This window comes from Pongo abelii, chromosome 5, assembly GCF_028885655.2.
Source record: "Pongo abelii isolate AG06213 chromosome 5, NHGRI_mPonAbe1-v2.0_pri, whole genome shotgun sequence".
NCBI lineage: Eukaryota > Metazoa > Chordata > Mammalia > Primates > Hominidae > Pongo > Pongo abelii.
In genome coordinates, this window is record NC_071990.2 from 12,642,899 (window position 1) to 12,657,825 (window position 14,927).

A 14,927-nucleotide genomic window follows, 5' to 3' on the forward strand; every position below is an offset into this window, starting at 1 on the left:
TCACATTTGCAGTTTAGCATCTCTTTCTTCAATCACACATTCATTTGCACTCACCTAAAGGTTTGGTCAGCAGCATAGACTTATACTCTCTCTCTCTCTGTCTCTCTCTTTCTCTCACCTATGAGTCATTACAATTTCAGTAGAATTACAATAACGAGTTCAGAACCTGTCGCCCACAACTCACAGTAAGTAAAAGGAACCAGAAGACAGTTTTCTCCTCTTATAAATGTCAAGTGTTCAGCATGTCTCCAGTGGGTGCTGAATAGAAAAGTAACCTTAAAGAAGTCAGTCCTTGGGTTGGAGCAAAGCTTTGAGAATTCAGAGTCCATAGTTGACTTTCCTACAAGGGCATGTGATTGGTAGTTTCAGCGTCCTTTTTCATGAGGCTTAATTGTCTGCAGCACCAGCTTGGTGTCTGATTTGTTCTGATCGGATGGGAGAGGGAGACCCCACAAAACAAACAGCAGAGGATTTTCAGGTTTGTTTCAAGGGCAGCCAGCCGAGCTGTGTATAGGGAGTCGGGGGTCAGGGGTGGTGTTGATGGTCTTCCTTCCGAGGCTTCTCAAATGTAAATGCTCTTTTCTTAACAAGCTGACCCACTGCACACCACACCATACTAATGAGCAATTCTGCTTGGTCAACAAAGGGTGCAAGAGGTTGTGGAAAACCCACAGTAGGGTTTGCATTTGGCTATCACTATGCCCTGCATGAAGATCTCAAAGTATTGTGCCTAAAAGTCATTACTGAGGTTTGGTAGGAAGGATATTAAACCAGAATAACTTGAGATACTAGCCAAAGTTTATTTTTGTTGTTGGGATTATTTTGTTACATTCAGACAGAGAGAAATGCATTTAGGCAGACTGGCATGATCTGCGCTGGATATTTGACCAGGCAATCAGAAGCAAGGAAAGGAAGAAAGCCAGGCAAGAGGAAAGGGGTGACATCAAACGTGCCCTCTGTATTTCACTCCAGAAAACAGCTCACAATTATGACTACCTGCCTTGTTTTGCAGCTCAGAATAAAAGTGGTGTTGCACCAAACCCTACTGGAGCAGCCTTCGTGATTAGAAAGTATTCCACACCTTGGAGAGCCGAGGAGACAAGAGAATAATTTTAAATGCAAATTAAATTGAGGGGGTGGCAGAGAAGAACACATAAAAGACAGTAAAACAAAACCTTTCAATTTTCTTAAATTAGCAGTCTAATGTGTTCTAAAGAGCAGCTCCACTCAGATCTCTTCTTAAGGGTTGCATTTCATCACAGTATAAATGGGCAAATCCATCACTTCCCTCTGCTCAGTGTTCTTGATGCAAGATTGAAGGGAAAATTAGAAGCTGTTCATTTGGGCTTGTGGGCTCAGAAGCGTCGCACTGCTTTGTTTTGTACTCTACCGTGTCCTGTTGAAAGGGGTCAACAAGTGCCGGTGAGTATCCGCTAACTTCCAGACTCTTCCTTTCAAATATCTTTTTGGCTAATTTTCCTTTGCCGCCGGGGATGGGGGTTGTTGGGGGTGGGGGGTGGATCTCCCACAAAATCTATGCTATAATGCATCTTTCAGAATCTGGGAAATTTCAGACAGCTTTTTAAGCTTCTTCCAGTGACTGATTTGCAGAAGGGAAGAGTTATTTTCAGCCTAGATGCCGGTGGCTCTTCTGTGTATTAATTATACACAGAATATTATGTGTATAATATTATGTGTATAAAATATGTTAGACAGGGGAATGTCTAACATATGCTAAGCTAAAATGGCCTTTCCCTAAACTCCCCCATTCCCTGCCACTCTTAGGCCAGCATTAGGGTAATAACTGGTGCCCCCACAAAAATTTCTAGACAACTTTTCTATATATTAAATTTTTAATCATTTCATATTCTATTCTTTTGTAGCTGCAAATCAAACTAATATTTGGGATTATGAAAATAAACAATGAAGACATAAATCTGTTTTGTTTTTTTTTTAATGACTATGACACTTCTCTGCCTAAGAGATAGGGGGCTGGGGAATAGCCCTGCATGATGTATGCATGTGGATTTGATGATTTTCTGCCAAAGTTTTACACGGGAAACTGGTAATTTTCTTCCTTCGCAGGGGAGGGTGCAGAGGCTGAGGCTGGCGTCACCTTCCGTTGCTAAGGTAACGTGCTCTGGCCATTTTATCTGATAAAGGAAGTCCAGTGGACTGTATGCATTATTCATCACTGTTCTAATCAAACAATCAAAATCGTTCACTTTCACCGGGAATATTTAGCAAGATCAAAGACACTCTGGCTGGAACAGCTCTTGTTTTACCGCTGACAGATAGCCTTTGATTTTTATTTTTTGCAGTAAGTATATTTGCTATTGGGGTACCTTTGGGTATTTTTAAAAGTTTTGTCTTACCGGACTTGGTTTCTTAAATTAAAATACATACTGTTAGAAAGAGAAACCAATTGGATTAGCCTTCCCAGCTTGGTTTTAATGACTTTGTCTTGTTAATTCTTTCCAAAAAAATATTCTGCAGAAATAGAGATAATTCATTTGTGCAAGTATCAGGGAAAGGCTACATAGGCTTGAAAAAAGAACCCAACAGGCTGAATGTTTTCTGGGGAAGTATATTAGCTTTGTGACAGGCTAGTGTATGATAATATCATAGGGATCATTGCAATGCTGCAATCATTGTTGCTGCTCTACCAACCACAATTGTTTCTCAAAAATCAGCCCCTGCCAGGCACAGGCAGGTGACGATCCTCTAGCACTTTATAAAATGTGCTGAAGGGAATCGCCGGGAATGAAGGAATTTAAAGCATTTGTACAGCAAATATGTCAGTGTGTGTCATAAAAGCAAGGCATCTATGAGTGGAGGCTCCGATTCCCAGGCAATCTTCCCTGCTCCAGGGAAATCCGAAAGTCCCAGGATCAGCGGAGGATCAATACACACAACGGCTGACACTTAATGATGCTATTTATCAAATAGACCTTCTGAAAACTGATAGCATGTGAATTTAACAGTATATGTTCCAGAGAATATAAAGCAAGGAAAGGCTGGTATGTTATCTCTCTTTAGATCAGATCATCTGTTTTTCCTGGGTAGAATATATTACTTTTAATGAACGTTGGCTAAATGCTGCATTTTCTCATATGGTGGGAGAGCTATGCTGAGGGGTGGCTTTAGAATTGGAAATGTCAATCCAGTAGTAGAATATTATAATGGGATATTCTTATTCAAACATTTTAAAGTACATCTATATATACACTTTATACTTGACATCTAAAATATTGTGGATTTTTTTTCCTCTTTATAGGTGTTCCAGTGAACATTTTCTCTCAAAACTCTGTGTTTGGAACATCAAGGATGGATTATCCCAAAATGGATTATTTTCTGGATGTAGAGTCTGCTCATAGACTCCTGGATGTTGAGTCAGCTCAAAGATTCTTCTACAGTCAAGGAGCTCAAGGTAATAAAATAAGAAAAAGAAATTCCTCTTATTTGCACGTCGGTTTTATATGAACAGCCATGCAGGCTGTAGCTGTTAAAGCTTTGCTCTGAAAGTTTAATAACCGGTATTTCTAAGTTGATAACCTCTACCAAACTGCTGCTGGAACTGAGGCAGGTATATAACAGAATAAATAAATCCACACTTCTTGGATGTGGTTAAAAAAATGCCCAACTTTTGGTGCAAGTGCCCCTCAGAAAGCTATGTTAGAAATGATTTCTTACTGCCTTGTATCCAACACTTACGTCCAAAAAGAATCAAGAATGCTCTTCCCCTTGGAGAATTTCCAGTTTGCAGCCACTGCACTTGAAATCTTAGGGCATCATGACCCAGTGGACTGGAATTCAGCAGGCTTAGGGGCTCCTGAGAGAAGCACTGAGCTTCTCTGTAGCTGCCTTCTCTATTTTAGCTGAATTCAGTTACTGCCTCAGATAATTACTAGTGTACATTCAGGGAGCAAGCCTGTTGGGAAGTGTGGCTGATGTGTCTGTTTTTATTACATGTTTCAAGATGGTCAGTTAGATTCCAGTTTTCTTGCCCTTCTGTTGGAGTATTTAGAATGTTTTTCCACCACATTAAAGAAGAAGCTGGAGTGTTATATGGGATCTTGTGACAAGGAGGAGATTTTTTTTTCCACATATTTTCTGTTTTCCATGAAATGTTTAAGGTGTTCTGTCAAAGCAACTTGATGATGGGCATGTCCCAAATGATACAGGTGATGCATTGAGGAGGAGGACAATGTCCCTATTTTAAAATAGAAAAGCAGTTGAATTCTTAGAAGTCACAAAGCAGAGCTGAGAAGAGAATGCAGTCAGTTTTTATAATTCTGGCATCTTTCACTTTAGATGGTGACGGGAACTTCACACAGGCCACTGATAATATCCCGTCTGGGCTTTCCCAAGTGGTCCTCTGAATTGCTTTTACCTCCCTCTCAAGCCAACTTATCGTGGTAACCTCACGGGGCTTGCAAGCCGTCTCCTTCTCTGCTTTCATTTCCTAGAGCATGACCCAGTCTTCTTAAAGTCAAGAGGGGTTGGAAATGGTCTGGTTGATTTGCTGAGGTCTGGGTGCTCATCAGCAGAGCTGAAATTAGCAAAAGTGATGTAATAGCAAACTCTCCTCAACCTTCTGGGTGTATGGAGTCAACATGGCTGTTCTCAGCCACTTAAAGAGACATAAAAATGTGAGTGAAGAAGGAAAAGAGTGAGAGACTGGCCAGGACCTCCAACCTCTTCCGGGTCTGCAAGTAAGAAAATGCTGGAAGTACAGGTAGAATGGAGGCTGGAAGGGGGTGGGGGATGAAGTTAGGCTCAATCCTTTCTCCAGTCTCAAGGTCACACATTGCTACATCATTGGTCCATTCGACTGGAATGAGACAATAATGCTCTGTAGCGGGGTCATCCCGCTGAACGGCATAGCTGTTGGCAAAACAGAAAGGGGGGCAGCAGTTAATTATAGAGAATAAAGATGCCCACTTTGTATTGCTGTGGGGATGGTTTAAGCCTTTAAGAAGACCGTGGGCTCCAAGCTCTTACGGAAGGAAAGCAGGCAGGGTGTGGGAGGCTCGGAGGACTCAAGGCAGCCTTCTGGTTTTCAGCAGATGGAGCTGGGGGTGGAGTGGTCAGAATTGTCACCATCAGTGACTGTGGTTTAGACACCGGAGCTGGAAGGACTAGAAGATGCATGGGAGGTGGCAGCATAAGCTACTGTTGCTCCCTGGAGTCATGTTCATATTAGAGTAATCAGATGATGTTTCAATCAAGGATTCCTGGATTTGCAGGAGGGGCGGGGGTTCCCGCACACATTGTCTATGTCAGTGTTTCAAAACCCCCAGTCTTCCTGAATCAGATATCTGGGTGTAAGGCCTGCGAATTTGCATTTTAAGCAAGAGCTCCAGGGATGGCTACCTAGCCAGTTCATCAGTCTAGGGACAGCATTTACGAACCAGTCCACCTAATCCCGTTTTCTCCTCTTCCACCTCAGAACAGGAACATTGTCCTCAACACTAGAGGCAGGATGACATAGTGGTTGCAGGCTCCTCTGCAAAATGAAAACAGTAATAGTTCCTAATTCATAGGTTGTTAAGAGCATTAATGAGGTAAGATTTTAAAGTGATCAAAACAGTGTCTGCCACATAAGAAATGCTACACACGAGCAAATCAATAAAGTAAAAATCCCAGGCAAAAGGCCATCCTCTTTTGTTTAAAACTTCATAATGGGCCGGGCACAGTGGCTCACACCTGTAATCTCAACACTTTGGGAAGCCAAGGCGGGTGGATCACTGGAGGTCAGGAGTTCGAGACCAGCCTGACCAACATGTTGAAACCCTGTCTCTACTAAAAATACAAAAATTAGCCAGGCGCAGTGGCATGCCTGTAATCCCAGCTACTCGGGAAGCTAAGGTAGGAGAATCGCTTGAACCAGGGAGGCGGAGGTTGCAGTGAGTGTGGGTGGCACCACTGCACTCCAGCCTGGGTGACAGAGTGAGATTCTGTAAAAAAAAAAAAAAAAAACTTCACAATGAAGCCACTGCCTTGCAAACAAGAAATGTGGCCTGATAAAAAGTTAAACCTATTTCTAGCAACAACAAAAAAAAATAGAAATTTTAAATTCATTTTAAAATGCAGTGATTCATTTCTTGTCCTGTCAAAACCCAACTCAGGGCAAAACTGAAAAATAGCTCATCTTGCTGCTCCCCATCTGTCTTGTCCTTCATTTCACTTTAAAGATGACAGTCCCTCTCCCTCCAACACCTTCCCTAGATCCCCAGCACACAGGACCTATCACCTTGGAAGGCTCCTTTCTCAAGTTCTGCTTTTACCATTACTTGGGGCTTGGCACTGCATTGCATGGGTTCCTCCACTGTAGCCTCCCTCCCTTTTGCACAGACCCCACAGTCTGCCCTGGACAACCAGCACCCCTTAGGCCTAATAAAGGAACAGAGAATGGGTGAAGGCCTGAGTACCATGGCCGGCACCCTTCCCATCCAAACCAGATGCACACATTGGCCTGACTCAAGCTTCTATCTAACCAACGGCAAGGCTCCGAGGACCAGTGAAGGAGGGCAAGTTGGTGGCCAGCTCTTGAGAAACACATTTGACACAATTAGGGTCTCATGCTATTGCTGAATCACTCCACCACATGGCAGTTCTCTATTCAGCCAGTCCAGCCAGTGCAGAGGATATTAGTAAGGCCGAGTAGCCCCAATTTGATAACTTCTAAAAAGAAGGCCAACTTGAAAGTACAGTATGGGGTTAAGTATCTAAAACTTGGGTGACCTAAGGCTTGGTTGGCTAAACTGTTGTGTGATTATTGCATTTTTGAGTAGTCTATTCTCACTGTCATGCAGATATTTCTATAGATTGATCAAGTGTTCTTACAGATGTAAATGTTTCTAAAGGGGAAAGCAAGAAAATCTGAGTTCCCCTCTCTCATTTCCCACATGACAGCCTCAAATCAATTTATTTACAAACTCATAAAGTTCCAGGAAGATAACACCTTCTGTATTAGTCATGTGCAAAATATTTATCTGAAGCAACAATGCCAGAATTATGTTTTTGATTCCCACAAAGTTGTTTTTTTAGATTTTTCTTGGAAAGTGGCAATAGCCTTCCCTTGAATAGAGAATGTTTTAGCTAGTTAAAGCAAGAGGAATCCAGGAAAGTGAGAAGAAAAAGAAGGAAAAAGGCAATTTATCATGAGACTAATTCTTTTGGAAGTCCCTGAGATTTTCAAAGGTGCCTGATCTATACTTCTGAATAAAGAACCTGTTATCTTCTCCCACCTCCATTTTCCCCTGGTTGGACCTCAAGGTGGGGGAGATCAGCTGCCTCTCTCATGATTCTGCTTTAGAAGGTATGATATGTTGCAGAGAGCAGAAAACATACAGGGTCCTCCTGTTTGCCTCCTGTCAGTGAAGGAGGCTCTCTTGATTAACTAGTGAGTCGTTTGCCAATGGTAAATCCTAGCATGAAGGGAGTTCTGCAAAAGTCCCCTTTAACTGAAAAAGAGAACTCCAGAGGTTAGAGATACACATGGCTTCAAATATCAACATGTCTTGGCATCACATAATTTGAGCTCATCTGTGTTTCAGGTTTCTGACAATGCTACCCCACACACTCCACTTCAGACTCTGTAATTTTGTAGTGAACAATTGAATTTGAAGAGAAGACATATTATAAAATCACAAAATTAATATCATGAGATGTTTAGGTTAAAATGGACATTATAGACCAGGGACTGTCTTAGGTCTCTTCCTAAACCAAGAGAAACAGACCCTGGGAGGGCCAGCCCCAGGCTCCAGTGCTATTTTTTCAACTAGCCCATGGGTTTTTATGATGAATACTGGAGCTTGAGAACCACCGTTATGGATCATCAGTCACTTGCTACCCAGAGTGTGATCCCAGACTGACAGCACCAGCTTCATTCATCTGGGGCTTGTTAGGAATGTAGAATCTCAGGCCCCGCACTTGACCTAGAGAATCAGAATTTGCATTTTAACAAAATCTCCAGGTAATTTATATTAAAGTTTGAGAAGCAACAATTGAATTTAGTGCACGTTACAAACACCACCTGGAATACTTGTTTTGGTCTTTTTTTTTTTTTTGAGAGAGAGGGGATCTGGCTCTGTCATCTCAGCTAAAGTACAGTGACAGGATCATAGCTCACTGCAGCCTCAAATCCTGGGCTCAAGCAATCCCCCAGCCTTATTCTCCCAAGTACCTGTAGGCACATGCCACCATGTCTGGCTGATTTCTTAAGTTTTACAGACAGAATCTTGCTATGTTTCCCAGGCTGGTCTTAAACTCCTGGCCTCAAGCAGTCCTCCTACCTCAGCCTCCCAAAATGCCAGGATTATAGGCCACACCTGGGAGCTTTCACCATCTAAATGCTAGAGTCCACTATGGACCAATTAAATCAGAATCTCTGGGGATAAGCCCCACACATGGTAATATTTTAAATTGCCCCCACAAGATTCAAATATGGAGCCAGGGCTCAGAACTACTGACCTTTGTTTCATAGTAAAAGGTTTTAGCATCATGCAGCTATTCTTCCCCGAATAACTTTCTCTATCTAGGTCTTCCCCTTTAAATGAATTTGAACCATGGGGAAGATGCAAATGGACTTTTAAAAAGGACTATGGGCTGGCGCAGTGGCTCACGCCTGTAATCCCAGCACTTTGGGAGGCCAAGGCAGGCGGATCGCCTGAGATCAGGAGTTTGAGACCAGTCTAGCCAACATGGTGAAACCTGTTCCTACTAAAAATACGAAAGTTAGCTGGGCATGGTGGTGGGTACCTGTAATCCCAGCTACTCAGGAGACTGAGGCAGGAGAATCACTTGGACCCAGGAGGTGGAGGTTGCAGTGAACCAAGATCGCACCATTGCACTCCAGCCTGGGTGACAGAGCGAGACTCCATCTCAAAAAATAAATAAATAAATAAATAAAAATAAAAATAAAAAGGACTATGTATCAAGGGCTTCCCCTTGTATATTCATTGTATCTGTTAATCCTCAAAGGAACTTTGGGAAGCAGGAATCCTATGCTCATGTTGCAGACTAGAAAACTGAAGACTGATGAGGTGAAGTATCTTGAAAGGGCTGTACATTCAGACAACAGCAGAGTCAGAGTTTTCATTCAAATATATCCGTCTCCAAAGCCCAAGCTATTTTGTTTAAGCTATCTCATGCTGCTTGCCAGGCAGAGGCAACCTCTCATCTAGTTAGACTGATCAAATCAACCCCGCAGATCAGCGAAGGTAACTTCCCTGACCAAACCACACTTCCAGGGATGGTCAAGCTGTGGCTCAGAGTCATTCTGCTGGGAACTCAAATCACACAGCTTAAAAGAAGACAGCAGAGACAGAATCAGATCTCATTTTACCACATCCACGCCCTGTCCACTGTGTGAGGTTTCTTTTCTCAAAAACCATCAATATCCTTGGACATTTAAATTACCTTCTAAAGGGAAAATACATTAAAAGGCATACAAATGACAAAAGTCACTCGGCAATCCTAGTGACTCCTGCTAATCATTTCCCCTCTTTTGTCATTTAAAATAACACTCGGCATTAGAACCAGGCGCAGTCGTCACTGTTACTTGTCATAATGCACCTTTTCTGTCATCTACATTGTCTTGTTCAACAAAGGGAAATGCCAGTTTTGACAACTGATGAATGCCACAGTGAGCAGCTAAGAGTCCCTTTAAGTTGTTTTTGGAAATAGAGAGGAATTCATCCAAACCCCCTTCTCCCCTCTCACCTCCACCCACTTCCACTCTTTGCCCACTCTGTGAAATCGGTCAGAACAGCTGACTTTTGAGTCTTTAGCTTTGAGTTAAATATACTCTAAACCTTACTCTAAACCTCTAGGACTTCAAACATGGCCCCAAGAGACAAAGACATTTGGTAGCACTCCATTAGTTCAAAATCAGGAACAGTAGTAACAAACACAGAACGTGCTCATACTATTTCCTTTGCTGTGCTTACAGAGAGACCCAGCCCCATTGTCACCTCCCCTGTGAAGCTTTGCTTAACTTTCCCAGGCCTTCCTCCCATTGTCTATACTACAGCTGTTCACGCCTACACTACAGCCATTGCCATCATCTATGATTCTGCCTCCACCACCTGCTAGATACATGAGCTCATATAAATGGCTTTACTTCTTTAAACCTCAGATTCCTCATCAAAATAGATATAATGCTAGCTCTGAATCTGTAGGAGACTTTGGGAATTAAGTGAGGTATGCCTATAAAGTGTCTAGTACCTTGCCTATTGTTATTGATTAGTTATTGATATTCTTGTTTTATGATTACTTAAGTGTCTGTGACTTACCTCAATCACAGTGATCTCCTTAAATAGCATCTTCTTGGTGCTTAATATCATCCTTCTTATACAGTAGAAGCATTAACATTTATTAAATGTCTCTATTGAAGTGATGGGGTGAGAACGCTTAAATCTACACTATAAAAAGAATTTTTTAAAAAATTGTTATTTTTTAACATTTTTATGGGTACATAGTATAAAGATACATTTTAGACTCCAGGAAAGGGTGTGATTATTCAAGATTTAGAAAATAGAACCTCCTAACACTTTTAAAGAATTAAAATCTTTAGTTGAAAATGGAGCCTGCATAAGACTGAAGGGAAGGACATGCAAAAATAATACTCAAATACATAGAGATATAGGCAATGGAAGCAAGTCATCAACTCTGCTGCATCTCGTATAAGACAGAAGAAATTAAACAAAAGTAAGAATATACAGCAGGGAAATTTAGGTCTATTATTGAAAAAAATCAATCTTTTAAAACAGACTTCCAGGGATCCCTGAGTAGTATTCTTCTGAAAAGGGCTTTTTGATATAGAATAGTCTGGGACGATGGAGTTTTCATTCTGCCTAAAAGCAGAATTATGGAATAGGCAAACACCCAACTCTTACTGCGGTGAGCTTAATTGAGTTGAGTTTAAAAGCTGCTCTGAACATGTCCAGAAAGCCAGCTCTGAGCTGCACCTTGAGATCCCCTTTTCCCTTCCTTCTTAGATGTTTACTGTCCTGTTTTTATACTTTTTGGCTGATTAATCCTCAAACTAGTTACCATCCCACTCATGCTTCTAACCAGACTCGAAGGAAGGCGGGTGTAGACACCCACCTAAACCACACACTGGAAACACACACGTTGAGAACCACTCACTGGAAGCCTGGCCATGGTGTTTTAGGAGTCTTGCATAGTGGAAGTCAGGTTGTCTTCTTCCTCCATGCCTGTCTCCTGAGCCCTTCATGTCATGACCTTACATATGGCTCATATCTGGACCTACAGGTCTGATTTGCCTCAGAAGGTCTGGGGCAGGAACAGTGCTTGCAAGTCAACCCAATCCTCATCTGGACACGATTAAACAACTAGGTTATAACTTTTTCCATTCTCCCTTCTAATGTCCTCCCACCTGCCCCTCAGAGTCCTGCTAGGTAATATCCTATATTTTTGTTGGTTTGCTATCCAAATAGTTGATATGTAATCATACTGTTTTCCGGACCTTTGTCTCTGAGAAGTGCTTCAGATGAGAATTTATTTTTTTTTGTTTCCAGTCTTGGTGCTTGAGCCATCACCCTCAACAAATACTTGTTGTTTTATTTTGTTTTTGTTTTTATTTGTTGTTGTTGTTTTTCTCCATCACTCTAGTCAGGAAGCAGTATATGGCACTTCACACACAACTGACAAACTAACTACCAAGCCTACCCTCCTAACTGCCCACTCATTCCATTTCAGACCTCTAATTGCTCACACCCAGGCTTTCCAAACCTGTGTTTAATACAGGGAACATGATGTGTGAAAAAGACAGTGAAGGCAGATCAAGAGAAAAAATATCGTGGAGCTAGCCAACCTGTCAACTCCAACAGATACATAGATGACCATTGAATCCAACCCTCCTGTTCTGCAGTGTGCCCTGGGAACAGGACAATTCTCTGTACGCAAAGTCTCATTCTTGGTGCTCACAGTTTAACTGTACACAGCCTTTCGATGCTCTTAGTGCCTTTGCCCCCAGCAAGGATCTGCTTTGCCATGTATTGTGATCCAGGACTCATACATAAAGTAGGGCATGGGGATGAGAGGAAGAGGGAGAGAAAATGAGAGAATGAGAGCCAGAGAAGAAGAAAATGATGTGAAAATACAATGAACTAATTTCAATCAATTAATCATTCCTGCTGTCACATACCACACATGAGAGGCAGCCCACACTCACCCAGTGCCAGCCATGACCCAGTTAGCATAAACAATTCACCAGGTGCTGGGGAAATCATTCTCACTCCTCATTTGCCCAAACAAATCTGTTTTCTCAAAAATGTTGGTACCATCCTTTATGCCTGTGCTAGCAGAAGAAAGGATAGGGAGCCTAACACTTCAAAATCAGCCCATGCCAACATCATTTTTAATATTTTTAAGAATTTCTCAGTAAGCAGTTGGACATACACACTTATGCAAAACCACGGAATGAATATTTGTCTTAAATTGGACTTCTGAAATACTAGGACTCAACAAAGTTATCTTCAAGATCTATATATCCTTTTTCAATCATAAAAGCAAAGCAAGGGGAGTGTTAATGCCTTTGGCCAAAAGGGGGAAAAAAGGGAGAGGGCCAGGCACAGTGGCTCACACCTGTAATTCCAGCACTTTGGGAGGCCGAGGCTGGTGGATGGTTTGAGGACAGGAGTTAGAGACTAGCCTGGGCAAAATAACAAGATGCCATCTCTACAAAAAATATATATTTTTTTAATTAGCTAGGCATGGTAGTGGACACCTGTAGTCTCAGCTACTCAGGAGGCTGAGGCGGGCGGATTGCTTGAACCCTGGACTTCCGGGTTGTAGTGAGCTGTGATCACGCCACTGTACCAGCCTGGGCAATGGAGCGAGATTCTGTCTTTAAAAAAATCAAGAAGAATAAAATCAACCCTACACAACTATTTAATTTTTTTGTATTTACTTTTAATTTCTTTCACATACCTTTGGAATTTTACAAGGTTATATTTATATTTATATTTATAAAACTGGGGGTATGAATAAGATAGTTTCCCATATTAGCTTAAAAATATCATAGTGTTTAGGACTTGAGCTTTAGAATTGCACAGCTCTGAGTTCAAAGGATGATTTTCACTTCCTAGCTTGTGACTTTAGGCAAGTTATTTAATCTCTCTCTGCCTCACCTTTCCCTTTTGAATGCAAATGACAGTAATAAGAATTCTTAACCCGACAGGTTATTTTGAGGATTAAATGAACCATAGTTTCACAAACTGTGGTACGATATATAATTTTCAGGTAATACGTAACTCTTTCATAATAATCATGTATTTATTTTATGGTGTTTTAGAAAAACATAAATAGAAAAACTAATTAAAATATAAGAATATATAGCCAGCACTGCACACTTACAGACCACTGCTTAGAGCAAGCAGTACAAGAAAAATAGGCTGATTAAGTCCATTTAAGTAGTAATATTAAGTAAATAATAGGCTAGATGGCACTCAGCTACAGCAAAATACATAAAAAGTCATATAGGAATGACTAAAGTTTAGAAACAGACAAATATAAAGCACGAAGCAAGACGCCAAGCACCTGATACATGTTTAATAAATGTCTGCTCTTATGTTAATTATGCTTTAGTTTTGTCAAGCCTCAGAGGAAATAGGCAGGGCTTCTGCTTGCCAAGAGAGACCCCCACCCGCCCCATCACTTCTTTTCTCTGATGCCATTTCTTTCCGATTCAAATTTCTAAGCCCTTTGGAGACACGAAACAGCCTTAAAACACAAGAACAAGAACAAGCAGCACAACTTTGATTTTAAAATAAAATTACTAACAAATTTCAAAAGTATCCTCTGTATCATTCTGCCTCTGGGTAACATTAGCTAAACTGATTGATTTTCTCTGAAATCAGAGCAAACTCTATAGTTTATCACCGATGCAGCTTTGTTTCTAAGTTGGCTTCAAGGTGAGATGACAATTCGCTTGCATTTGAGGGAAGATAAAAAAGAATACTCTGGGCTGTGTGAAGTGGCCTGTGATAAGGCACGAACAGGCATGGGAAGAGGGTGATCCATCTGGGGAACTGCACGTGTTAGACTCTGCCTAGGCTGACAGGTTATATTGTAGAAGTGGAGAATGGCATAAGAGAAGACTAGAACAGCAGGCAGGGGTCATGGCACGTGAGGCTGTTCCATGCCAGACCAAGGAATCCCAAAGCTGATACTGAATCCACTAAAGCAGCGAATACAGAGGAGATATTATCAGGTCTGCTTTTATAGAGATCATTAATATAGAGGACACACTGGGGAGGAAGACCAGAGGCTAGGAGAGGCATAAGGAGGCTGTTGCAGTGACTCAAACAAGAAGAAAGCCTAAAGAGGGAACTGACTGACAGAATTCAAAAGGGGAGAGGATTCTAGAGATATTAAGAAGATTTTTTTCCTGATTATGTGGTGACAAAGTAGGTAGACAGAAAGTGAGAGAGAGGTTCTTTGAATGCCCCCCACATCCCGATGTTACCTTTGGGCCTGCTGGGTGAATGATGCAGCCCTTCCCTGAGAAGAATGCAGGAGGATGACCAAGAAGAAGGTAGGAAAAAGAAATTCCATTTAAAGCATATTGAGTTTGGAGATCCTATGGAATAGCCAAGCGTAGATTACCAGTATGGAATAAGTTCCGTGGATCTAAAGCTTGGTATGGAGATCTTGGAAAACCATCCAAAATATTCTATATTCCTCGGCAACTCCTAAAATAATTTCACTAACATGTTTTACATTGGCCTCTGAATATGTGGTTTTACTGGGCCTTTTATTTTCCTTTCACATTATTTAGAAGATTGGGAGATTGTTTATAAAAACATATTTTCTAAATGAAAAGTTTCTTCTATAAATACAAAATTTTCTTCCTAGCACCAGTACTTACAATTAATACTCTATTTGAAATATTT

The 14,927-nt window shown here is 41.4% G+C and overlaps 1 protein-coding gene across 1 annotated transcript in view; it reads left to right on the top strand.

The window, feature by feature from the left end:
- Positions 1 to 2,254: 2,254 nt before the first annotated feature.
- The window catches only part of PHACTR1 (phosphatase and actin regulator 1), a 571,703-nt gene continuing 559,030 nt past the window's right edge, over positions 2,255 to 14,927 (top strand). Inside the window, exons 1-2 of the mRNA XM_054557205.2 lie at positions 2,255 to 2,320; positions 3,278 to 3,430. Coding sequence (XP_054413180.1) covers positions 3,328 to 3,430 — 103 coding nt within the window. The 5' untranslated portion in view covers positions 2,255 to 2,320; positions 3,278 to 3,327. The remainder of the gene's footprint in view (positions 2,321 to 3,277; positions 3,431 to 14,927) is intronic.